Raw genomic sequence first — 27,189 nt, 5'->3', positions numbered from 1 at the left:
TTTTCCATATCCCTGCCAACATTTATGATCATTTGTTTTCATGATGGTGGCCAATCTGACAGGAGTGAGATGGAATCTCAATGTAGTTTTAATCTGCATTTCCCTGATGACTAGTGACGTAGAACATTTTTTAAGATGCTTATATGCCATTCGTATTTCTTCCTTTGAGAACTCTCTATTTAGCTCCATAGCCCATTTTTTGATTGGCTTGTTTGATTCCTTATTATTTAACTTTTTGAGTTCTTTGTATATCCTAGATATTAATCCTCTATCAGATATATAGCTGGCGAAGATTTTTTCCCATTCTGTAGGTTGCCTCTCTGCTTTTTTCACTGTGTCCTTTGCGGTGCAAAATCTTTGTAATTTCATTAGGTCCCAGTGGTTAATCTGTGGTTTTATTGCCTGAGCAATTGGGGTTGTATTCAGAAAGTCTTTGCCAAGACCAGTATGTTGAAGGGTTTCCCCTACTTTTTCCTCTAGCAGTTTCAAAGTTTCCGGTCTGATGTTAAGGTCTTTAATCCATTTGGACTTAATTCTTGTGCATGGCGAGAGAGAAGAATCTATTTTCATCCTTCTGCAGATATTTATCCAGTTTTCAAAACACCATTTGCTGAAGAGGCTGTCTCTTCTCCAATGAGTATTTTTGGCATTTTTATCGAATATCAGGTGGCTAGAGCTACTTGGGCTTACATCTGGGTCCTCTATTCTGTTCCACTGATCTACATGTCTGTTTTTGTGCCAGTACCATGCTGTTTTTGTTACTATGGCTCTGTAGTATAGGGTAAAATCAGGTATGGTGATACCACCAGCCTCTTTTGTTGCTCAGTATTATTTTAGATATTCGAGGTTTTTTGTGATTCCAAATGAAGTTTTGGATTGTTTTTTCTATTTCCATGAAGAAAGCCTTTGGAATTTTGATAGGGATTGCATTAAATGTGTAGATTGCTTTAGGTAAGATTGCCATTTTCACATTATTGATTCTTCCAATCCAGGAACAAGGGATGTTTCTCCACTTTCTAGTGTCTTCTGCAATTTCTTGCCTGAGTGTTTTAAAGTTCTCATTGTATAGATTCTTTACTTCCTTGGTTAGGTTTATTCCAAGGTATTTTATTTTTTTTGATGCAATTGTGAATGGGAGTGATTCTCTGATTTCATCCTCGGTGTGTTTGTTGTTAGCATATATGAAGGCTACTGATTTCTGTGTATTTATTTTGTATCCTGCTACATTGCTGTAGGTTTTGATCAGCTCTAACAGCTTGCTAGTAGACTCTTTAGGGTCCTTTATGTATAGAATCATGTCATCTGCAAATAATGATAACTTGATTTCTTCCTTTCCAATTTGTATCCCTTTTATGTGTGTCTCTTGCCTTATTGATATGGCCAAGACTTCCAAAACTATATTAAATAAAAGTGGGGACAGTGGACACCCTTGTCTTGTTCCTGATTTTAGTGGAAAAGCTTCCAGCTTTTCCCCATTTAGTAATATGTTGGCTGTAGGCTTGTCATAAATAGCCTTTATTATATTGAGATATGTTCCTTCTATTCCCAGTCTCTGTAGGACTTTTATCATGAAGGGATGTTGGATTTTGTCAAATGCTTTCTCTGCATCTAATGAGATGATCATGTGATTTTTGTCCTTCAACCCGTTTATGTAATGTATTACATTTATAGATTTGCGTATGTTGAACCATCCCTGCATCTCAGGGATAAAGCCTACTTGGTCAGGGTGAATGATCTTTTTGATCTACTCTTGTATTCTGTTTGCCAATATTTTGTTGAGAATTTTTGCATCTATGTTCATGAGGGAGATTGGTCTGTAATTTTCTTTTTTTGTTCTATCTTTGCCTGGTTTTGGTATCAGGGTGATGCTGGCCTCATAGAAGGAGTTTGGTAGGATTCCTTCTTTTTCTATTTCCTGGAAAAGCTTAAGAAGCAATGGTGTTAGCTCTTCTTTAAAAGTCTGGTAAAATTCAGCAGTGAATCCATCCGGGCCTGGGCTTTTTTTAGTTGGGAGATTATTGATAACTGTTCGGATCTCCATGTTTGTTATAGGTCTATTTTAGTGATTAATCTCATTTTGATTTAATTTAGGTAGGTCATATAGATCAAGGAAATCATCCATTTCTTTCAGATTTTCATACTTTGTGGAGTATATGCTTTTATAGTATGTCCCTATGATTTTTTGAATTTCTCTGGAATCTGTTGTGATGTTATCTTGTTCATCTCTGATTTTATTAATTTGTGTCTCTTCTCTCTTTCTTTTGGTCAGATTTGCTAAGGGTTTATCAATGTTGTTTATCCTTTCAAAGAACCAACTCTTTGTTTCATTAATTCTTTGGATTGTTCTTTTTGTTTCTATCTCATTAATTTCTGCCCTAATCTTTATTATTTCTTCCCGTCTACTATTTTTTGGTTTGCCTTGTTCTTCTTTTTCCAAGGCTTTAAGGCTAAGCATTAGGTCGTTTACTTGCGACCTTTCTAATTTCTTAATATAGGCACTTAAGGCTATAAATTTACCTCTTAGAACTGCCTTCATTGTGTCCCAGAGATTTTGGTATGTTGTGTTCTCATTATCATTTGACTCTATAAATTTTTTGATTTCCTTTTTGATTTCTTCATTGACCCACTCATCAATTAGTAGTGTATTGTTTAGTTTCCATGATTTTGTGTATGCTCTATAGCCTTTCTTGCTACTGATTTGTAGTTTAATTCCATTGTGGTCAGATAGAATGCAAGGAATTATTTCAATTTTCCTGAATTTGTTAAGATTTGCTTTGTGTCCTAATATATGGTCTATTTTAGAGAATGTTCCATGTGCTGCTGAAAAGAATGTATATTCTGCAGCCTTTGGATGAAATGTCCTGTATATATCTGTTAGGTCCATTCCTTCTATGACCTCATTTAGTCCAGATGCCTCTCTGTTTATTCTTTCCCTGGATGACCTGTCAATTGATGAGAGTGGGGTGTTAAAGTCACCCACCACCACTGTGTTTGGTGTTATCTGTGACCTTAGTTCTAATAGTGTTTGTTTGACGAATTTGGGAGCCCCCATGTTAGGTGCATATATGTTTAGGATTGTAATGTCCTCCTGTTGGAGTGTGCCCTTAATCAATATAAAGTGACCTTCCTTATCTTTCTTGACTAACGTCGGACTAAAGTCTACCCTGTCTGATATTAGGATAGCAACCCCTGCTTGTTTTCTAGGCCCATTTGCTTGAAACACCGTCTTCCAACCTTTCACCCTATGATAATGTCTATCCTTTGTAGAAAGGTGAGTTTCTTGGAGACAACAAATTGTAGGATCCTGCTTTTTAACCCAGTCTGCAAATCTATGTCTTTTCGTTGGGGCATTGAGACCGTTGATATTAAGTGATATTATTGAAAGGTGTGTATTTATGTTTGCCATTTTTGTGTGTGTGTGTGTGTGTGTGTGTGTGTTACTGGTTCTACCTGTGCTCTCTTCTGTTAACTGGTATTTGAGTATCCATCTCTCAATTTTTAAACAGTTTTATTATTCCACAAAGAAATCTTACAGCCATCTCTATTAGCACCTTGTCCTTCTACTCTCCGCACTGCAGCCCAGGCAGTCAAGCCACTAAGCTTCTTTGTTGATCAACACCTCACCTGCCTTCCACATCCTGCCTCAGCAGGGGTGCAAGATCTGTGGTCCTTTAGACTGCTGTACCATTCTGATGTACCATTGTTTCAAAGTGCAAGATGTGTATTCCTGAGGCCACACTGACCTCACTGAATTAGAAACTCTGGGTGGTGCTCCTTGTCTTTAGTCAGTTTTAATGAGCCTCCAAGTGATCCAGACTCACCAAGATGGAGCCCTTTCTACAGAATGAGAGGAAGGGTGGTGGCAATCTCCTCACTGCTGTCCTTCATCTGAGAGAGGAGGGAGCGTGGAGCAGGGAGGATGGCATTCACCTTAAGGATCTTGGAAGCTATTCTGGAAATACTGGTTTCAAATCAGAAAATATATACAGGTGCCACTAATTTTTTTGATAATTTATATATGTATATAATGTATTCTGATTCTTTTCTGTTTTTAATTTTTTTTGGTTTATTTTTATTTATTTATTTGAGAGTGACAAAGACAGAAAGGGGGGGGGAGAGAGAGAGAGAGAGGGAGAGAGAGAGAGGGAGAGAGAGGGAGAGAGAGGGAGAGGGAGAGAGAATGGGCACACCAGGGCCTCCAGCCACTGCAAACGAACTCCAGAAGCATGCACCCCCTTGTGCATCTGGCTAACGTGGGTCCTGGGGAATCGAGCCTTGAACCGGGGTCCTTAGGCTTCACAGGCAAGCGCTTAACCACTAAACCACCTCTCCAGCCTTATTCTGATTATTTTCATCCCCATAACTCTCTCGTTCCTACTCCTGCCAAATTCTTCCTTTTTCCCAACTAGCCCCTCTTCTACTTTCACGCTCACACATGTGTGTGTATCCCCCAGTGAGTTTAACTTGGGCTGCTTTTATGAACATAGGTATGAGGTTATTTACCAGAGTGTGGGCAATTTACTGGTGGCTCTTCCACTGAAGAAAATGCCCCCCCTCCCCTAGCAACCTTAGCTACCAAAAGTTCCTCAGGGACAGCTGATTTTTTGTTGTTGTTGTTAGTGGTGCATTAGATTCAAGTTCATAGGAAGAACATTGAGACACTTGCAGGCTTAATCTTTTCCAAAATATTGCTTTGAACTCTAAAACAGGAGACAATAAACTGACACTTGCCTAAGTTCTAATTAGGGAGATGAATGAAATTATTGGGTTCAATTACATAATATTTTCTTGATTTTAATGGTGTTTCTGGAAGAGAGATGGTGGAGTGTTACTTAAAAAATAAAACAGTGTTGAGGGCTGGAAAGATGGCTTAGCGGTTAAGTGCTTGCCTGTGAAGCCTAAGGACCCCGGTTCGAGGCTCGTTTCCCCAGGTCCCACATTAGCCAGATGCACAAGGGGGCACACGTGTCTGGAGTTCGTTTGCCGAGGCTGGAGGTCCTGGCGCGCCCATTCTCTCTCTCCCTCTATCTGTCTTTCTCTCTGTGTCTGTCACTCTCAAATAAATAAATAAATAAATAAATAAATAAATAAATAAATAAATAAAATGGTATTGAAACTGATGTAAGTTTGAAACTATGCAAGGGCATTTTCAAGGCCTTAGTGGATGACAGAGAGACATTCATTGATTCTTGTTGACTCACCTGTGATCTTGCTCACCCTGTTACACTTGTCCTGATGGGCATTCCTGTTCTAAGCTTCTATGTGCAGCAGCCATGGGTGAAGTAATAACACCACTCTTGTGAGCACCCTAACATAATAGTACCCACTTGTTACTGGCTTGGCTGGTATGGACAGGTTGTTGGATTCCAGTCTGCTAATGGCCAGTCTTGTGTAAGGTGGGTGGATCCACGTTCAAGGAGCCACCCATCACTTCTTGGCTGCTCCATTCAGGCTGGAGTGGAAGGATAGCTGGTTAGCATATATGCCTCACAGAACATGCTCTGCTAAATAGTGTTGTGCTCAAATTAAACAGAACCTTTTTCCTACTCCTGAGGGTGGCTCATGTTTAAACTGAGAATATAATTGGAGCACTGTCAGTAGAACTGACTCCCAGGTCCTTCTCTTGGGGCTCTCTGAGATGTGCATATACCATTACATTAGTAAAATGCATACCTTTAAAAATGCATACAAAATGGCAGTGAAAATTATGGGACACTTGAAACAGTATCTATCTTCAATTTTATTTTATTTTATTTATTGTATTATATTTATTGTATTTTATTTATTTATTTATTTATTTATTTATTTATTTATTTATTTTGAGAGTGACAGACACAGAGAGAAAGACAGATAGAGGGAGAGAGAGAGAATGGGCGCGCCAGGGCTTCCAGCCTCTGCAAACAGACTCCAGATGCGTGTGCCCCCTTGTGCATCTGGCTAACATGGGACCTGGGGAACCGAGCCACGAACCGGGGTCCTTAGGCTTCACAGGCAAGCGCTTAACTGCTAAGCCATCTCTCCAGCCCTTCAATTTTATTTTTAATGGTAAAGCATTTCTTTTACTCTCATCCATTGTTTTGAGCATAGTGTGAGGTAATAATGGATATTAAATTTGAAAGTTTCTAATAATTGTGATTGCTTAAAAAATAACTCACAAAAATACATAGGTACAGTTGAAAGATACAAAGAAGACAAACCTAGAACTAAAGTCACCTTCCCATTTACCCTGTCATGCAAAGGCTACTAAGATTTTCATAGTGTAAATGAAATAATTGTCTTCCTTCATACCCACTGGTTATTCCAGGAAACTAAGTGAAAGGTGCTACCATTTTTAATTTTTAAAAGTCACTGCAACTTTCATTGAACAGCCTTAATAGGTTAGAAAAATCTGTGGCTAACTATTGATAAATATTTGTAGATGACAGCCCATTTTTAGTAATAATATTAACATTCCTTAAATTGTTTTGTAAAACATAAGCCGTGAGGAAGGAAAATCTGTTTGGGAAGGCAACATCCTTACTTTGAAGGACCAAGTATATGAGCATGAATCTGCACTTTCACGTGGAGTTGAGGTGTGGAAAGGTTGGTGAGGAAGACTAGGAGCATGGAAGCAGGCTGTTACAGGAAATACAGAGTGGGGCAGAGTTTAATTTTCACCAGCCCTGAGATTTATTTTTTTTCCCTGTCTTGGGGATGACTCTAGAGCCTTGCAGTGCAGCAGAAAGTACTCTGCTACTTAGTAAAATCCCAGCAGTCTCTGCGTGTCAGCCCCCAGCTATCCTACAGCCAGTCATCACTTACATCCAGCAGTCTCTGCGTGTTAGCCACCAGCTACATATATATATATATAATCTCCTATATCACTATCATGAAAAAAATGAGCAAATTTGAAACTTTCTAATAATTTGTATAAAGAAACTTCTGAATTTATAGTGTTAGGATCGTGTTTTATGTATTACTTTCAATAAGGTATAGAGAATAATGTAATAATGGGTATTTGTTATGCAACTAAGCTTTATGAAATTCTAAAAGTGCAAATGTTCAGTACCTAGAAGGTAAGAAGAAAACTACTTCATGATGGTGAAATTGTCTTTATTTTTATAGACATAGATAAAATAAACCAGTGCATATTGGTTAAGAAAATAGGATCAAAATGACTGGTTTCAAAAAAGATTAAAGTGAGCCGGGCATTCTGGCACACATGCCTTTAATCCCAACACTCATGAGAGAGAGGTAGCAGAATCGCTGTGAGTTCAAGGCCACCGTGTGATTACATAGTGAATTTCAGGTCAGCCTGTACTAGAGTGAGACCCTACCTCGAAAAACCAGAAAAAAAAAAAGTTAAAAGTGTTGCTTAAGCTCAGTATTTGTTTAATACAAATACAAGAGTATCTGATAAGTACCAATGACTGTGCTAATGATACATAGTTGGAAAGTCAGTCTTTCATTTTTAAAATTGTGAATATCAATATATAGCACATAATGATGGTTCTTTTAACTTTCAAAAATTGCACTGTGTTTTACAGTCCATCTTCCTGGCATTTGCATTTCCTAAAGCCTGATCTTCAATCTTATGCAGCCTCTTTCTTTGCTGTCTTTGATTTAGTAACCTGCTATTTTTTTCCTAGTAAGATAAACTGAAATAGGGGCTGAAGAAATAGCTTAGCTGGTGGATGCTGTGTCCACCTGAAATCCCAACACTGGGTAGGTAAGGCAGGAGGATCAGAAGTTCAAGGGCATCCTCTCTTACATTGAGAGGAATTTGCAGCCAGCCTGGACTACACAAAATGCCATCTCAAAAAACCCTGAACTAGTAGGGAGACTCTGCTCTAGTGTGATGTGTTTAGTGAAGCCATACTGGAGTGCTGAGGGTAAGAAGTGGCTCCTTGGGGTTTATTCTACACCCCCGACTCCTCCCCAACAGTAAAGCATTGCTGAGCAGCCCAGTTAGGAATGTGTTCACCTGTAGGTAACACAACCTGATTTACTGGAGATTAAACAATCAGAGTTGTGGAGGTCTTCCCCACACGTCTGGAGAGGTTTCTGGAACCTTTTGTCCCTGATGCTTAGTCCTCAAATGGAAAAGCTATCTCTCATCTATGTTTCACATGTGGGGTCCAGGCAAGTCCAGCAGGAAGGCAGAGATAGATCTGTCATTTGCCATTGGAAGGCAAAGCCATGTGAAGAGACCATGTAGCCAGCTTGGGCCCCACTGCACTGGCCTTATCTGGGTCACACGTTGTAGCAGCTGCAGGGGTGTTTGGGAAGGCTTACTTTTCCAGTTCTTGCAGGAGGGGCAGTGGGTGGCTGTAGGTAGTTAGTCCAGGTCCTCTAGATAGCACAAGGCTTGGAGAGTCATTTGTTGAGTCTGTTATGAAACTGCCTCTCTTTGAGGAACCTACTTAGTCATCCAGAGTTCCTGGGGTCTTTGATGAGGGAAAGGTTTTTTGTCATGTCCTCTCCTTGTACCCGAAAGAAGGAGTTGTATTCTGTCCCTCTGCCTTCCCAATCCAGTGCACCCACCCATTTGTGAATTTTGTCAGGTTACAAGAATAGGTATCCTTTTTTCTCTTGCCTGTCTTACTGAATTTTTTTTTTTTTTTTTTGTATTTGAGATACATAAAAGGCCATGATCATCCTTACAAAGGAAGCTATGTGTTGAAAGTGTGAAAGTAGGTGAAATCAAACCTGTTGCATGAATACCTAAAGCCTTTGGTACCTGGAAGCCACTCTATGCCTTTCCACAAAGACCACAACTGGGGAAAAAAAAAAACATGTTTGAATGAAGGAGACATTTGAGCAAACAGCTCTTACTGCTTAGCTCTTTTTAATTTAATTCTCCAGTAAACCCATAGAAAAAGGTCCTGGTTCATTTGGAAAATGACGCTGGGAGAGAAGCTAAGTAATTTTCCTAAGTCTACCCAGCTGACAGGCCTCTGGATTAAAACCAGGACAGTCTAACTACACCCTGCCACTCCCACCACACTCTTTTACTTTTCCTTACCTGCTATATGTGCTGCATTTGTCTGTAATTAAACTCCCTTTCCTGCAGTTGTGCATATTCAATCTCAATTGAAAAAAACCCCCACACATCTTAAATTGATTATGCCTCTTCATTTACTAGTGAGCTCAGAGCCCCAGGGTGCTTCATCAGCTCTGCACTCTTGGAATTTGAACTTGGGGAGGCCTGTGTGGAAGCCTGTGGAAGGAATCTGGCAGGCCCTGCCTAATTATATAAATTTACTGGCAACCTCCCAGGAAAGAACTAATCCTGTAAGAGAATAGAGGCAGGCAAGCATGTTTACTTGGAGGTCATTGCCACAGAGAATGGCTAAATCTGAGTCAAGTGCAGTGTAATTATTTAGCTTGTCTTCGAGTCCACTCCCTAAGGACTGCTGGGGCCACAAGGCTGCCAGTGAAAGCTACATGTGTCTTCACTAAGATTTCCACGGGTCATTGAGTGTTTGTGCCACATCAGCAAACCATAGCACAGTCCTGATAACTCACTGCCCAGGCCATTTAGGGCTTGGGTGCGGGCTTTGGGGTCCTCAGCAGATCAGGGTCAGGAAGGTAAAGGCTTCCCTATGTAGTGGTCAGGTAGGCTGTTGAAGGTCATGTCCATGTCCAAGGAGTTGGCTTCAGGGTCTGGGAGCATTTGGGGAAAGTGGTTAAGGGTAGTCAAGTCCCATGGCAGAAGCCAGAAGCAGATACAGGGAAAGAGCAGGTTTGCTTAGTTTTCAGTAGCCATCAGTTTTCAAATGCAGCAACTGTTCCATAAACTCATCTGTGCAAAACAATACTAAGTTGTATTCTTGCAATTTTAAAATTAATTGGCAGTAATATTTAAACATGTAACCGCATACACTTGCTTCAGTCATTGTCAAAGTGAGAGGCAAAGTGTCTGTTCACATTCATGATCTAAAGAGTTTGCTGAACTGTCAGCTATTCACAGTTAGATATGAGATTCCAGACAAACAGCCTCTTAAATTTATGCAGCTTAGAAATGCTGGTGGTTGATCCACTTCCCTATTGGGTTAATATTTCTTCTAAAATCAGATTACTAAGCCAGTTTGAATAGCTTCTGAAATCCACCTAGAAATGTCTGGTGTGTACTGTCCCTATGCTTGCAGAGTTACCCTTGTGAAGAGGGTCGAGAGCAGCAGCCAGAGAGCAGATCAGGAAGAGTTTATCAGTGTAGGCAGCACAGTCAGTGAAGTGATTAGCTAGGGCTGCCAAGGTCCATGGATGAGAGTAAGCGCTGCTATGAGGTGGCCGCTGTTGAGTGCCGGTGGAAACAGTGTACCCAGTAACAAATGTGTACCTGGTGTCTGCTGTGTGCCAGACACTGTGCGACATAGCCATGGACAAAATACACCCCTGCCCTCGGAGAGTTGATGTTACTAGTAGGGGAGGTAGACAAATGTGTCTGTCATAGAGCATGTGGGATGCTAAATGCTTTGACAAAAACTAGAGCAGATGGGCTGGAGAGATGGCTTAGCAGTTAAGGTGCTTGTCTGCAAAGCCCAAGGACCCAGGTTTGATTTCCCGGTACCCATGTAAGCCAAATGCACAAAGTGGTGGTGCATGTGTGTGGAGTTCCTTTGCAGCGGGTAGAGGCCCTAGCATGTCCATTCTCTCTCCCCCACCCTGCCGCCCTCCGCACTTGTTCTTCTCTTGGTCTTTTGCCTCTTTGTCTTTCTTAAATCCATAGATTAAAAAAAAATTCTCGAGCAGACAGTTCTAGGTGGCTGAGAAAGTGGACTCTGAACCAGAATTGTTTTTTTTTTTTTGTTGTTGTTGTTTATTTTTACTTATTTGAGAACGACAGAGAGATAGAGAGAGAAAGAGGCAGATAGAGAGAGAGATGCGTGCGCCCCCTTGTGCATCTGGCTAACATGGGTCCTGGAGAATCGAAACTTGAACCGGGGTCCTTAGGCTTCACAGGCAAGTGCTTAACCACTAAGCCATCTCTCCAGTCCTCCTCTGTCTTTCTTATAGGAAGGATGGCTCCTGTGTAGCCCAAGCTGGCATGAACCTCGTGCTCCTCTGGCCTCAGACTGGAGTGCTGTCCTGACAGTCTTGTGCCACCACATCCAGCCAGCTTTGTCTTCAGTTCATGAGCTGGAGCCTCCCCAGGGCCGCTGCCTTACATATAGAGGGCAGACCGGGCCGAGGATCACATCTTCTGCAGAGGTGTAAACAAGCTCTTGTAGCTGAGCACTTTGCTCCCTAAAGCAAATGTCTGTTACATTGGCTACTGGTTGGTAGCAGTTGTCTGCCCTGACATCTATGTGAGCTATAGGTGCTTCACCTGTGGGTACGTTGGCACAGATCTTTGAAGAGATGAAGTTGCTGACTGTGGTCCCACAATTTATTTTTGTGCAGAAGTTGTTTAAGTATTGGTTGTAAGATGTGTATCATTTCAGAAAAGTTGAGGCATTGAGAAGAAAATGCTTTGAGTGAAGAAAATAGCCATGGAGCTGTTTGTATTTGCATTCTGGTGTCTTGCTCAGCAATGAAGTATCCTAGGTGGTTCTGTCACCTGGGCCCACCCATCAGGTGGGGATTCTCCACTCCTTGCCTTGTAGGGTGGCTTGTCCCCTGACACACAAGCCTGGGCTTTGCTGGTCCAGGCACATCATCTCTGCAGAGCTGACAAAACAGCCTGTGGGGGTATGACTCAGCTCCTGATGATGATGTCACAAACATCCACTGAACTTCCATTCTTTAGGTTAAATTTCTCTTACCTTGTGTATTTGGATGATTTGCTAATTTTCTGAGGTCTGATTTCCTCCCATTTTAAAAACATATTTTTATTTATTTATTTGAGAGCAACAGACACAGAGAGAAAGAGGCAGAGAGAGAGAGAATGGGCATGCCAGGGCCTCCAGCCTCTGCAAACAAATTGCAGATGTGTGCGCTCCCTTGTGCATCTGGTTAACGCGGGCCCTGGGGAATCGAGCCTCGAACCAGAGTCTTTAGTCTTCACAGGCAAGCGCTTAGCCACTAAGCCATCTTCAGCCACTCCTCCCCCCCTCTTTTTTATATCACATGACCTTTCCTCTAAGTATAAGCAGTCAGGGAGGCCAATGCCAGACAGAGTGCTTTGAGCTGTGCTTCCTGACTCACTGGGAAGTGGCGTATGTGTCTATTGTGGCCTGCCCCTCTCCTGTGTTCTCTGTGGGACACTCATGTACTGTCTCTGACTCTCTCTCTCTTTTAACCTATTTCTTCTATTTAGTCTTCTGCATATTAACATTCATATAAAGGTTCAAAAATTTAAGAAAAACACTTGCTTCTACTTTGTCCCCTAACATGATTCTTATTCTCCCAGCCCCTTTTGTTATTTACTTATGTGATCTTCAAGAATTTTTCAAAATATAAACAAATATAATTGTGTTGCCAGTTTTTTCTAATCACTTTTTTCTTTAAAAATGAGCCTAGTCAACACCTTTTTTTTTCTTCTTATTTTTAACCTTTTGATAGATCTTAGAGATCTCTTTAGTAGTGTGACTACGTAGTTTTGGAGCTGCACAGTATTAGAGTGATCTCTTTCAAGTACAAACTTGCCTGTGCCTCTTTTAAAAAATAGATTATTGCTTATATTTTACTCTTTTAATTTTTAAAAAATTCTTAGTTTTATTTATTTATTTGAGAGAGAGAGAGAGAGAGAATGAATGAATGAATAAATATGGACAGACCACAGCCTCCAGCTTCTGTAAACAAACTCTAGATACATGTGCTGCCTTGTGCATCTGGCTTATGTGGGTCCTGGGGAATCAAACTTGGGTCCTTTGAGGTTGCAAGCAAGTGCCTTAACTGCCAAGCCATCTCTCTAGCCCACATTTTATTCTTTACAGCACTATGTCAGTCATCACCACGGTTAAGGAGCCATCCACTGAGTTCTAAGCATCTTTAGTGTTGATGTAGTGGATTTTAGTATTGTGATTAATTATCGCAAGCAGTTTTAAGATCTTATCCATGAGGAGGAAGGGGTGGTGAGTCATGGCCACTCTCAGAACTGCTCATGGCAGTTTAAGTTAGTGTGGCCTTGTTGCTGTTTGACATACGAGTTTATTCATAGGGTTTTGACCTAAAATAGTGTGGGGAGATACAGGGCAGATTTATAAAGATGTTATCATGGTCTAAACACCTGTGTCTCCTCAGATGTACATATTGAAATCTCCCTAATGTGATGAAATTAAGAGATGGGCTCTTGGGAGGTAAAGAATGGACTTGGTGTCCTTACAAAAGAGGCCCTAAAGAGCTGTCTAATCTTTTCTACCATGTGTGGAAACAGGTTCCGTCATCTTCTTCCTTTTTTTTTTTCTGAGGTAGGGTCTCGCTGTAGCTCAGGCTGACCTGGAATTCACCATGTAGTCTCAGGGTGGCCTCGAACTCATGGAAATCCTCCTACATCTGTCTCCCAAGTGCTGGGACTAAAGGCGTGTGCCACACACCTGACTACAGGTTCCATCTTTGAACCAGGAAATGGGTGCTGACCAGGCATGGGTTCTATTAATGCCTTGATCTTGGGCTTCCCAGCTTCCAGAACTATGAGAAATAAGCTTCTGTTTTCATATATCAATCAGTCTGTGGTATTTCATCACGGCAGCCAGGACAAACTAAGACAGATATGTTCACTACATGGTGCTGTTTCCAGTGGTTAAAGCTACAAATATACTAAATAGCCAATAAGCAAGTATAGGAAAGTGTATTATCTACATGATAGAGTTATTAGGCAGCTATTAAAGTTCTTGATTTTGAAAAATGCCTACTGACTAGAGACAGCAGTCATGATCAATATTAAATGAAATGGGTAAAAGTTGTAGTTTCTACTACATATGATCCTGTGAAAAGAAAGAACTGTTGGGCTGTCAGGGACTGTAGTGAGGAATTTGTGTGTGTGTGTGTGTGTGTGTGTGTGTGTGTGTGTGTCTCCCTCGTCCATCCTTGTGTCTGAACAAGGCAAGAAAGTAGGACAATAAGGAAGCTGTGTATCTTTGAGTTAACTGTGTGGAGAATGTGTGAGTTTTTAGTAGTTTTGTTTTAGGGTCATTTGTATATATGTTATTTGGAAACCAATATTTGATTATATACCAGTCTTCTTTTATATCACTCAGGAACATTAGAAATATATTGGCTATGTAGAGCCTTACATACAGACAATACATCGAGAGCAGGGTTTGTAAGTTTTTTCACTCACAACCTCTTTCACTCAGGATAATTGTATGTGACCCAGTTATGTAGGTATATTTAAAAAGCGTACAAATCAAATGTTTATTGATAATAAATCATAGGGAAATTTATTTATTTATTTATAAATTTTTAAGTTTATTTATGGAGAAATCAAAAATTGTAGGGTTTAAAGGAAACTGGGATCTAGGAAGAAAGCTAGAGCAGAGTCAAACATGTGGGAAGTAGGAAACATGCTCACATATGGAAACACTGCATAGTTTATAAGGCTCATTTAAGAGAAATGGAGTTTTGAAAAAAATATTATTTATTTATCTGAAAGAGAGAAAGAGAGAGATAGGGAGAGAGAGAGAGAGAATGGGTGTGTCAGGGTCTCTAGCCACTACAAACAAACTCCAGATGCATACATCACCTTGTGCATCTGGCTTATGTGGGTCCTGGGGAATTGAACCTGTGTCCTTTGGCTTCTCAGTCAAGCACCTTAACCACTAAGCAATCTCTATAATTGAGGTTTTTTTAAAATTTTTATTAGCATTTTCCATGATCATAAAAAAAAAAATCCTATGGAAATTCCTTCCCCTCCCCACACTTTCCCCTTTGAAATTCCATTCTCCATCATATGGGGAATTTATTTTAAAACAATTTTGGTAGATGTATAATTGTACCATTTATTAAAGACAAAAGCAAATTTGTATAGTAGATGGGTTAACTTGTTTATTGTTTACATAAAAAGTTTACTCGTGGCTACATATTTGATTATGTATGACTAAGCATCTTTGATGTTTCTCAAAGCTAATCGGGATTTTAATTTTATAATCATCAATGCTGATAATGACATTTCCCATAAATACATAATACAAACTGGCAGAAGTCTGTTTCAGGCCATTTCAGAAATTGGATATTCTATCCTAACCACAACCCAAAGTCCATATAATCATATTTTTAATAACGCTTAAATGAACAATTCAGTTTCCCAAAGTAAACATTTCTAACACAGTGCAATCCAAAGATGTACTAGCTTAACACTTACATACAGAGAATGATAGTAGGAAAGTTCTAAAAGTCTTTCTTTTTCTTTAATTAAATTACTATGTTTCTAAAAAAAAGCCAAAACATTTGAGTGTTTGGTGAAAACACAGCAGTTCATACATTATACCCTATTCTTGGATCCGAGGTGTTCCAGGCAGTTTGTTGGCATTGAGCGGTGATGGCACACACAGAGCAAAGTGCCTGTGCCGGGCGTTCAGTGCAGGCTGCAGTGAAGCTGTGCCACGCCCAGGGCAACTGCTGTCAACACCTCAGATTCATGATGCTGGATTTTAAGTTCATTTTGTCATTGCAAGTTCAGAAACCTTTTATAGTTACCAGACCTTTTGTGACCCCCACATTCAATTATGCAGCCTCCTACAAGTTTCAGATCCACAATCCAAGAAGTTGGGGTCTAGATCCATTCCTCTAAATTTGGGCATCTGTTGCTGGGGCAATGGGTCACTATTTTGTGATTTTTATACTTACAAATGCAAATAACCTGCTGTTATAATGAAGAAATTGGATCATGAAGGAGCCTGTGGCATATTTAGACGTATTGTTTTCTCCAAGGCTGTGAGAGGCCATAAGGAAGGCTCAAAGGCATGGATGGAAAACTTGCACAACAGTGCACATTGGCTGGCAGTTGGACCTTGATCGAAACAGGTAGCCACTTTTGCCTCCTTTTCCTATCTTTAAGACAGAAAAGACTAAAGTACCTTCCAAGGTTTCAAGGGGAGATGATGTTTTTCAGATTGAAGTTTCAAAATAACACAGCTACATTGATCAATGAAGGAAAAGCCTTGCCTTTTACAGAAATGAGAAATTACTTCATTCATGAAATTAAGATGACATTATCTCTTGGGCTTTAAACACAGTAATTCTCACATCTTAACAATATCATTGGCTGTAAAGATGTTCTATGTCGCTACCTCCCTCTTTGTGATACATCACGCTATCTTGTCAGTCATGGATTTCAACCCTGTGGTCCGAAGCTCTTGCTCATAGCATGTCACTGGACTTTCACATGCATCATTGGTGATCTCTTAGGGAGAGGTTGGGGTTAGGGTAGGGGAAATCATTAGTAAGTAAAAGGTTTTTTTTCTTCAAGCATTTTATCTTCTATGCTTAAAGGTCTTTGTAGATGCTTCATCTCTTAAAATGATTTCTCTGTGAGCATTATAAAACTGAATTACATTAAGGGTTTTTTTGATGTAGATTCTCCATAATCACATAGAAAAGGCAAACTTGATTTCTTATATGTCACATGCTGTGTTTAAGACACTGCACATTGCTACCCCATGTAAATGGATAATAGTAAATGGTAAATAGTTAATGGATCCCATTAAGTTAAGAAGGAAGGTAACATCTGAAAGAACTGTGGATGCTTCTGTGGCTCTCGAGGAGTACACCTGACGCCTAGTGACTGAAGAGGGAAACGTGGAGGATGGGCCCAATGAGAAGGACTAAGACAGTTCAGTAAGAGGGAGCTCCTGGTTTACTCACCTCAGAAGTGAACATTTTTCCTCTTGTGGGCTGATAAAAGGAGTCTTTCATGATGGTTATAGCTGTGGAATATCTGATAGAGGCTACTGAGGGAAATGAAAATGCTGCCGCCCTTACCAGTCACTGAAATGTCAGCGTCATGGCTTTTGTAGATCTGGGCAGGGAGAGTGCTCCTGACCGAGAATGTCAACTTCGTGCAGGGCTGGGGCTGGCGGTGGCTTATGGAAGGCTAATGGATCTTTCACCTCATTGTCCTCATGGGCAGTTAGGGTTGAGCCTCAGCATTTTGGACATTAAGGACAGAGATCATGTGCTCCTGAGTATGCCTGTGTGCCTGACAGGTGATAATGAGAGTCTATCCTAGTATAGCATGGAAATACATACTTGATTTCAGGTGAACATTTCCCCTTATTTCTTTATCTTCTCTCCAGATCAAGAAGAAACAGCAGGACGTGGTTAGATTTCTGGAAGCCAACAAGATAGAGTTCCAGGAGGTGGACATCACAATGTCAGAAGAACAGAGGCAATGGATGTACAGAAACATCCCCCCAGAGAAGAAACCTGCACAAGGCAACCCTCTTCCTCCTCAGATATTTAATGATGATCGATACTGTGGAGTAAGTGGCTTGCCTGTTACCACATCATGCTTCCTTTTGTTACCCGCAACATGACCCGGAGTGCAGAAGGAGTTTTGATAGGGAAGACTAGGACTTTGTCATGCAGTGCTTGTTTGGGGCCATAGGTCTGTCAGTGACATGGACTGTGTGATGCTTGTGAGAGGCTGTGTGGTGTGTTCTGAGGGTGAGTGTGAGGGTGTCGGTCAGGTTCCTGTGATGCTAGTGAGAGGCTGTGCTGTGTGTTCTGAGGGTAGTGTGAGGGTATCGGTCAAGCTTCCGTGATGCTAGTGAGAAGCTCTGCTGTGTGTTCTGAGGATGAGTGTGAGGGTGTCAGTCAGGCTTCCTGTGAGACTAGTGAGAGGCTGTGCTGTGTGTTCTGAGGATAGTGTGAGCATGTCGGTCAGACTTCCTGTGAAGATAGTGAGAAGCTGTGCAGTGTCCTCTGAGGGTGGTGTGAGGGTATCAGTCAGGCTTCTTGTTGTGCTTGTGAGAGGCTGTGTGTTGTGTTCTGAGGGTAGTGTGAGGGAGTCAGTCAGGCTTCCTGTGGTGCTTGTGAGAGGCTGTGTGGTGTGCTCTGAGGGTCTTGTGAGGGTGTCAGACTTCCTGTGAAGGTAGTGAGAGGCTGTGTGGTATGTTCTGAGGGTAGTGTGAGGGTTTTGGTGAGGCTTCCTGTCATGCTGGTGGGAGGCTATGTGGTGTGCTCTTAAGGTAGTGTGAGCATGTCGGTCAGGCTTCCTGTGGTGCTTGTGAGAGGCTGTGTGGTGTGCTCGGAGGGTATAGTGAGGGTGTCGATCAGACTTCCTGTGGTTCTTGTGAGAGGCTTTTTGCTGTGCTCTGAGGGTAGTGTGAGTGTGCCAGTCAGGCTTCTTGTAATGCTGGTGAGAGGCTGTGTGGTATTCTCTGAGGATAGTGTGAGCGTGTCTCTGAGACTTCCTGTGAATCTAGTGAGAGGCTGTGTGGTGTGTTCTGAGGGTGTGTGTGAGGGTGTCATACAGAGTTCCTGAGAAGCCAGTGAGAAGCTGTGTGGTGTGCTCTGAGGGTAGTGTGAGCGTGTTGGTTAGACTTCCTGTGAAGCTAGTGAGTAGCTGTTTGGTGTGTTCTGAGGATGGGTGTGAGGATGTCGGTCAGGCTTCCTGTCATGCTAGGGAGAGGCTGTGTGCTGTGTTCTGATGGTGGTGTAAGCATGTTGGTCAGGCTTCATGTGAAGCTAGTGATAGGCTGTGTGGTGTGTTCTGAGGTAGTATGAGGGTGTCAGTAATAATTCTTGTGATGCTCCTGAGAGGCTGTGTTTTGTGTTCTGAGGGTAGTGTGAGCGTGTCAGTCAGTCTTCCTGTGGTGCTTGTGAGAGGCTGTATGGTGTGCTCTGAGGGTAGTGTGAGGGTGTCGGTCAGGCCTCCTGTTATGCTGGTAAGAGGCTGTGTGGTGTGCTCTATGGGTAGTGTGAGGTTGTTGGTCAGACTTCCTGTGAAGCTACTGAGAGGCTGGGTTGTGTGTTCTGACTTCCAGTGAAGATTTCCAGTGAAGCTAGTGAGTGGTTGTGTGGTATGTTGTGAGGGTAGAGTGAGGGCGTCGGTCAGACTTCCTGTGATGCTTGTGAGAGGCTGTGTGGTGTGCTCTCAGGGTCGTGTGAAAGTGTCAGTCAGAATTCCTGTGGTGCTTGTGAGAGGTTGTGTGGTGTGTTCTGAGGGCTGTGTGTGGTGTCAGTGAGACATCCTGTGATGCTAGTGAAAGGCTGTGTGGTGTGCTCTTAGGGTAGTGTGAGCGTGTCGGTCAAACATCCTGTGATGCTGGTGAGAAGCTGTGTGGTGTGTTCTGAAGGTAGAGTGAGGCTGTCGGTCAGACTTCCTGTCGTGCTAGTGAGAGGCTGTGTAGTGTGTTCTGATGGTTATGTGAACGTGTTGGTCGGGCTTCCTGTGAAGCTAGTGATTGGCTGTGTGGTGTGTTCTGAGGGTAGTGTGAGGGTGTCGGTCAGGTTTCCTGTGGTGCTTGTGAGCGGCTGTGTGGTGTGTTCTGAGTGTAGTGTGAGGATGTCGGTCAGTCTTGCTGTGATGCTAGTCAGAGGCTGTGTGGTGTGTTATGAGGGTGTGTGTGAAGGTGTCGTACAGACTTCCTGTGAAGCTAGTGAGTGGCTGTTTGGTGTGTTGTGAGGGTGGGTGTGAGAGTGTTGGTCAGACTTCCTGAGATGCTAGTGAGAGGCTGTGTGGTATGTTCTGAGGTAGTATGAATGTGTTGGTAAGACTTCCTGTGATGCTACTGAGAGGCTGTGTGTTGTGTTTTGAGGGTTGTGTGAGTGTGTCTGTCAGGCTTCCTGTGGTGCTCCTGAGAGGCTGTGTGTTGTGTTTTGAGGGTTGTGTGAGTCTGTGAGGGTAGTGTGAGGGTGTTGGTCAGGCTTCCTGTGATAATAGAGGTTTTTTGGTGTGCTCTGAGAGTAGTGTGAGCGTGTCGGTCCAACATGCTGTGATGCTAGTGAGATGCTATGTGGTATGTTCTAAGGGTAGAGTGAGGGTGTTGGTCTGACTTCCTTTGATGCTACTGAGAGGCTGTGTGCTGTGGTCTGAGGGTAGAGTTAGGGTGTCGGTCAGACTTGTTGTGAAGGTAGTGAGAGGCTGTGTGGTGTGTTCTGAGGGTAGTGTGAGGGTGTCGGTTAGGCTTCCTGTGGTGCTTGTGAGAGGCTGTGTGGTGTGCTTTGAGGGTAGTGTGAGTGTGTCTCTGAGACTTCCTGTGATGATAGTGAGGGGCTGTGTGGTTTGTTCTAAGGGTAGTGTGACAGTGTTGGTCAGACTTCCTGTGATGCTAGTGTGAGGCTGTGTGGTTTGTTCTGAGGGTGTGTGTAAGGGTTTTGTACAGAGTTACTATGAATCGAATGAGAGGCTGTGTGGTGTTTCTGAGCGAAGTGTGAGGATGTTGGCCAGATTTCCTGAGAAACTGTGTGGTGTGTTCTGAGGGTAGTGTGAGCATGTCGCTCAGGCTTCCTGTAATGCTGGTGAGAGGCTGTGTGGTGTGCTCTGAGGGTAGTGTGAGCATGTCTCTGAGACGTCCTGTCAAGCTAGTAAGTGGCTGTTTGGTATATTCTGAGGGTGGGTGTGAGGGTGTCGGTCTGAATGCTTGTGATGCTAGTGAGAGGCTGTGTGGTATGTTCTGAGGTAGTATGAATGTGTCGGTAAGACTTCCTGTGATGCTAGTGAGAGGCTGTGTGTTGTGTTTTGAGGGTGTTGTGAGCGTGTTGGTCAGGCTTCCTGTGGTACTTGTGAGAGGCTGTGTGGTGTCCTCTGAGGGCAGTGTGAATGTGTTGGTCAGGCTTCCTATGGTGCTCGTAAGAGACTGTGTGGTATGTTCTGAGGTTAGTGTGAGCGTGCCAGTCAGGTTTCCTGTGGAGCTTGTGAGAGGCTGTGTGGTGTGCTCTGAGGGTAGTGTGAGGGTGTTGGTCAGGCAGCCTGTGGTGCTTGTGAGAGGCTGTATGGTGAACTCTGAGGGTGGTGTGAAGGTGTCGGTCAGGCTTACTGTAATGCTGGTGAGAGGCTGTGTGGTGTGTTCTGATGGTGGTGTGAGTGTGTTGGTCGGGCTTCCTGTGAAGCTAGTGATAGGCTGTGTGGTGTGTTCTGGGGGTAGTGTGAGGGTGTCCGTCAGACTTCCTTTGAAGCTACTGAGAGGCTGTGTGTTGTGTTTTGAGGGTGGTGTGAGCGTGCCCGTCAGGCTTACTATGATGATAGTGAGAGGTTTTTTTGGTGTGCTCTGAGAGTAGTATGAGCGTGTCGGTCAAACATCCTGTGACGCTAGTGAGAGGCTGTGTGGTGTGCTCTGAGGGTAGTGTGAGGGTGTCGGTCAGGCTTCCTGTAATGCTGGTGAGAGGCTGTGTGGTGTGTTCTGAGGATAGTGGGAGGGTGTCAGTCAGACTTCCTGTCATGCTAGTGAGTAGTGAGTGTGTAGTGTGTTCTGATGGTTTGAGCGTGTTGGTTGGGCTTTCTGTGAAGGTAGTGATAGGCTGTGTGGTGTGTTCTGAGGGTAGTGTGAGGGTATTGGTCAGACTTCCTTTGCTGCTAGTGAGTGCTGTGTGGTGTGTTCTGTGGGTAGTGTGAGGGTGTCGGTCAGACTTCCTGTGAAGGTCGTGAGAGTCTGTGTTGTGTGTTCTGAGGGTAGTGTGAGAGTGTTGGTCAGGCTTCCTGTGGTGCTAGTGAAGGCTGTGTGGTGTGTTCTGAGGGTGGTGTGATGATGGTGAGGATGTCAGTCAGACTTCCTGTGATGCTAGTGAGAGGCTGTGTGGTAGGTTCTGAGGTAGTATGAGGGTGTTGATAATAATTCTTGTCATGCTAGTGTGAGGCTGTGTGTTGTGTTCTGAGGGTAGTGTGAGGGAGTCAGTCAGGCTTCCTGTGGTGCTTGTGAGAGGCTGTGTGTTGTGTTCTGAGGGTAGTGTGAGGGTGTCAGTCAGGCTTCCTGTAATGCTGGTGAGAGGCTGTGTGGTGTGTCCTAAGGGTAGTGTGAGGCTGTTGGTCAGAGTTCCTGTGAAGCTACTGAGAGGCTGGTTTGTGTGTTCTGAGGGTGTGTGTGAGGGTGTCAATCTGTCTTCCTGTGAAGCTAGAGGCTGTTTTGTGTGCTATGAGGGTAATGTGAGGGTGTCAGTCAGACTTCGTTTGATGCTAATGAGAGGCTGTTTGGTTTGTTCTGAGGGTAGTGTGAGGCTGTTGGTCAGACTTCCTGTGAAGCTAGTGAGTGGCTGTGCAGTGTGTTCTGAGGGTGAGTGTGAGGGTGTCGGTCAGACTTCCGGTAAAGCTAGTGAGTGGTTGTGTGGTATGTTGTGATGCTTGTGAGAGGCTGTGTGGTGTGCTCTCAGGGTAGTGTGAGGGTGTTGGTCAGACTTTCTGTGGTGCTTGTGAGAGGTTTTGTGGTGTGTTCTGAGGGTTGTGTGTGGTGTTGGTGAGACATCCTGTGATCCTAGTGAGAGTCTGTTTGGTGTGCATTGAGTGGAGTGTGATCGTGTCTGTCAGGCTTCCTGTGCAGCTAGTGAGGGGCTGTGTGGTATCTTCTGAGGGTAGTGTGAGGGTGTCGGTCAGGCTTCCTGAGAAGTTACTGAGAATCTGTGTGGTGTGTTCAGATGGTAGTATGAGGGTGTTGGTCAGGCTTCCTGTGGTGCTTGTGAGATGCTGTGTTGTTGGCTCTGAGGGTAGTGTGAGGGTGTTGGTCAGACTTCATGTGAAGCTAGTCAGAGGCTGTGTGGTGTTCTGAACGTAGTGTGAGAGTGTCAGTCAGAGTTCCTAAGAAGCTAGTGAGAAGCTGTGTGGTGTATTCTGAGGGTAGAGTGAGGGTGTCGGTCAGACTTCCTGTGATGCTTCTGAGAGGCTGTGTGATGTGCTTTGAGGGTAGTGTGAGGGTGTTGGTCAAACTTCCTGTGAAGCTAGTGAAAGGCTATATGGTGTGGTTTTAGGGTAGTGTGAGGGTGCTGGTCAGATTTTCTGTGAAGCAAGTGAGAGGCTGTGTTTTGTGTTCTGAGGGAAGTGTGAGCGTGTCAGTCACACTTCCTGTTAAGGTAGTGAGAGTCTATGTGGTGTGTTCTTAAGGTGAGTGTGTGCGTGTTGGTTAGGCTTCCTGTGAAGCTAGTGAGAGTCTGTGTCATGTGCTCTGGCTGTAGTGTGAGGGTGTCGCTCAGACTTCCTGATAAGCTAGTGAGAGGCTGTGTGGTGTGCTCTGAGGGTAGTGTGAGGGTGTCGGTCAGGCTTCCTGTGGAACTAGTGAGAGGCTGTGTGGTGTGCTCTGAGGATTGTGTGAGGTTGTCCCACAGGCTTCCTGAGAAGCTAGTGAGAAGCTGTGCAGTGTGTGCTGAGGGTAGTGTGAGGTTGTCGGTCAGACTTCCTGTGAAGCTAGTGATAGGATGTATGTTATGTTCTGAGGGTAGTGTGAGGGTGTCAGTCAGACTTCCTGTGAAGCTAGTGATAGGATGTATGTTCTGAGGGTAGTGTGAGGGTGTCGGTGAGAGTTCCTGAGAAGCTAGTGAGAGCTGTACAGTGTGTTCTGAGTATAGTGTGAGCGTGTCGGTCAGACTTCCTGTGAAGCTAGTGAGAGGCTGTGTGGTGTGTTCTGAGTGTAGTGTGAGTGGGTTGGTCATACTTCCTGTGAAGGTCATGAGAGGCTGAGTGGTGTGTACTGAGGGTAGTATTAGGGTGTCGGTCAGACTTCCAGTAAAGCTAGTGAGTGGTTGTGTTGTGTGTTCTGAGGGTAGTGTGAGCGTGTCGGTCAGGCTTCCTGTGGTGCTTCTGTGAGGCTGTGTGGTGTTGTCTGAGGATAGTGTTTTGGTGTCAGTCAGGCTTTCTGTAGTGCTTATGAGAGACTGTGTGTTGTGCTCTGAGGGTAGTGTGAGCATATCAGTCAGACTTTCAGTGAAGCTGGTGAGAGCCTGTGTGGTGTGTTCTGAGAGAAGTGTGAGCGTGTCAGTCAGACTTCCTGTTAAGCTAGTGAGAGGCTCTGTGGTGTGTTCTTAGGGTGATTGTTAGCGTGTCAGTCAGACTTCCTGTGAAGCTAGTGAAAGGCTTTTTGTTGTGCTCTGAGGGTAGTGTGAGGGTGTTGGTCAGGCTTCCTGTGAAGCTAGTGAGAGGCTCTGTGGTTGCTTTGGGGGTAGTGTGGTGTTGGTCAGATTTCCTGTGAAGCTAGTGAGAGGCTGTGTGGTGTGTTCTGAGGGAGAGAGTGAGGGGGTTGGTCAGACATGCTGTCATGCTAGTGAGAGGCTGTGTGGTATGCTGTCAGGATAGTGTTTGGGTGTCAGTCAGGCTTTCTGTGGTGCTTTTCAGAGGCTGTGTGGTGTGTTGTGAGGGTAGTGTGAGGGTGTCAGTCAGAATTTCTGTGGTGCTTATGAGAGGGTGTTTGTTGTGTTCTGAGGGAAGTGTGAGCATGTCAGTCAGACTTCCTGTGAAGCTAGTGTGAGGCTGTGTGGTGTGTTCTGAGTGTAGTTTGAGGGTGTCGGTCAGACTGCCTGTGAAGCTAGTGAGAGGCTGTGTGGCGTGCTCTGAGGATAGTGTGACATGTCGGTCAAACATCCTGTGATGTTTGTGAGAGGCTGTGTAGAGTGCTCTGAGGACACTGTGACGTGTTGGTCATACTTCCTGTGACGCTGGTGAGAGCCTGTGTGGTGTGTTCTGGGGGAAGTGTGAGTGTGTCGGTCAGACTTCCTGGGAAGCTAGTATGAGGCTGTGTGGTGTGTTCTGAGTGTAGTTTGAGGTGTTGGTCAGGCTTCCTGAGAAGCTAGTGAGAAGCTGTGCAGTGTGTTCTAAGGGTAGTTTGAAGGTGTCCGTCAGACTGCCCGTGAAGCTAGTGAGAGGCTGTGTGGCGTGCTCTGACGATAGTGTGACGTGTCTGTCAAACATCCTGTGATGCTTATGAGAGGCTGTTTGGTGTGTTCTGAGGGTAGTTTGAAGGTGTCGGTCAGGCTTCTTGGGAAGGTAGTAAGAGGCTGTGTGGTGTGCTCTGAGGGTAGTGTGATATGTCTGTCAAACATCCTATGATGCTTGTGAGAGGCTGTGTGGCATGCTCTGAGGAGAGTGTGATGTGTCTGTCAAATATCCTGTGATGCTTGTGAGAGGCTGTTTGATGTGTTCTGAGTGTAGTTTGAGGGTTTTGGTCAGGCTTCCTGAGCAGCTAGTGAGAAGCTGTGCAGTGTGTTCTGAGGGTAGTGTGAGTGTGTCGGTCAGACTTCCTGTGAAGCTAGTGAGAGGCTGTGTGGCGTGCTCTGAGGACCGTGTGACGTGTTGGTCAAACATCCTTTGATGCTAGTGAGAGGCTGTGTTGCGTGCTACAAGGGTAGTGTGAGGGTGTCTGTCAGATTTCTTGTGAAGCTAGTGAGAAGCTGTGTGTGTTCTGAGGGTAGTGTAAGGATGTTGGTCAGAGTTCCTGAGAAGCTAGTGAGAGGGTGTGTGTTGTGCTCTGAGGGTAGTGTGAGGGTGTCACCACACTTCCTGTGATGCTTGTGTGAGGCTGTGTATTGTGCTCTGATGGTAGTGTGAGGGTGTCGATCAGACTTTTCGTGATGCTTGTGAGTGGCTGTGTTGTGTTCTGAGGGTGTGTGAGCATGTCGGTCAGACATCCTGTGATGCTAGTGAGAGGCTGTGTGGTGTGCTGTTTGAGTAGTGTGAGGGTGTTGGTCAGCCTTCCTGTGAAGGTTTGAGAGGCTGTATGGTGTGCTCTCAGGATAGTGTTTGGGTGTCAGGCTTTCTATGGTACTTTTCAGAGGCTGTGTGGTGTGTTGTGAGGGTAGTGTGAGGGTTTGGTTAGAATTCCTGTGGTGCTTGTGAGAGGGTGTTTGATGTGCCTGAGCATAGTGTGAGCATGTCAGTCAGGCTTCCTGTGAAGCTAGTGTGAGGCTGTGTGGTGTGTTCTGAGTGTTGTTTGAGGGTGTTGGTCAAGCTTCCAGAGAAGCTGTACAGTGTGTTCTGAGAGTAGTGTGAGGGTGTTGGTCAGACTGCCTGTGAAGTTAGTGAGAGACTGTGTCACATGCTGTGAGGGTAGTTTGACGTGTCAGTCAAACATTCTTTTATGCTAGTGAGAGGCTGTGTGGCTTGCTGTGAGGGTAGTGTGCGGGTGTCAGTAAGATTTCCTGTGAAACTAGTGAGAGGCTGTGTGGTGTGTTCTGAGGGTAGTGTAAGGGTGTTGGTCAGAGTTCCTGAGCAGCTAGTGAGAGGGTGTGTGTTGTGCTCTGTGGGTAGTGTGAGGATGTCACCAGACTTCCTGTGATGCTTCTGAGAGGCTGTGTGTTGTGCTCTGAGGGTAGTGTGAGGGTGTCAGTCAGACTTTTTGTGATGCTTGTGAGAAGCTGTGTTGTATTCTGGTGGTGAGTGTGAGCGTGTCAGTCAGACATATTGTTATGCTAGTGAGAGGCTGTGTGGTGTGCTGTTTGGGTATTGTGAAGGTGTCTGTCAGCCTTCCAGTGAATGTTTCAGAGGCTCTATGGTGTGCTCTCAGGATAGTGTTTGGGTGTCAGTCAGGCTTTCTGTGGTGCTTTTCAGAGGCTGTGTGGTATGTTGTGAGGGTAGTGTGAGGGTGTCGGTCAGAATTCCTGTGGTGCTTGTGAGAGGGTGTTTGTTGTGCTCTGAGGGTAGTGTGAGCGTGTTGGTCAAGCTTCCTGTGAAGCTAGTGTGAGGCTGTGTGGTGTGTTCTGAGGGTAGTGTGAGCATGTTGGTCAAGCTTCCTGTGGTGCTTGTGAGAGGCTGTGTGGTATGTTCTGAGGGTAGTGTGAGGGTCTGTTAGACTTCCTGTGAAGCTAGTGAGAGTTTGTGTGGTGTACTCTTTTTTTTTTTTTTTTTTTTTTTTGCTTTTTCAAGGTAGGGTCTCACTCTAGCCCAGGCTGACGTGGAATTCACTATGGAGTTCCTGGGTGGCCTCGAACTCATGGAAATCCTCCTACCTTTGCCTTCCGAGTGCTGGGATTAAAGGCATGCACCACCACGCCCGGCTGTACTCTGAGGGTAGTGTGAGCGTGTTGGTCAGACTCCTGCTACTTCTTGGCTTTGGAGGACTGTGTAGGACGGAAGTGGAGAGCATGTTTTTATTTTGTTTTACATTGTATATCTTCTGAATATGTATTTGGAAGACAGGGTGGAAGAGGTCTTTATTCTTGAGTCTTTATCACTCTGTTGCTCTATGATAGAAATTAGTAGTGATAGCTACTGTAATCCATAATTGCTTTTTTCTGATTATGAACAGAAAGAGCACTATAAATTTGTAAATCTATTTTGTTGCCTTCCTGCTATGTAATATACAGGAAGGTGAAACCAAGGTTGTCTTACTCCCTAAGAAAAAATGTGGTACTCCTTCCTAGGATTTGGCTCTTGCCATACCTCCAAACTTCATGTGTCAGTTTATTTGG

General features: G+C 44.1%; 1 protein-coding gene across 1 annotated transcript in view; it reads left to right on the top strand.

Annotated features, from left to right (window-relative positions):
• The window catches only part of Sh3bgrl2 (SH3 domain binding glutamate rich protein like 2), a 77,315-nt gene that overhangs the window by 20,044 nt on the left and 30,082 nt on the right, over positions 1–27,189 (top strand). The window contains exon 2 of the mRNA XM_045161028.1: positions 17,160–17,345. Coding sequence (XP_045016963.1) covers positions 17,160–17,345 — 186 coding nt within the window. The remainder of the gene's footprint in view (positions 1–17,159; positions 17,346–27,189) is intronic.

Source organism: Jaculus jaculus, chromosome 10 (assembly GCF_020740685.1).
Source record: "Jaculus jaculus isolate mJacJac1 chromosome 10, mJacJac1.mat.Y.cur, whole genome shotgun sequence".
NCBI lineage: Eukaryota > Metazoa > Chordata > Mammalia > Rodentia > Dipodidae > Jaculus > Jaculus jaculus.
This window is presented reverse-complemented; position numbering and strand designations above follow the sequence as displayed.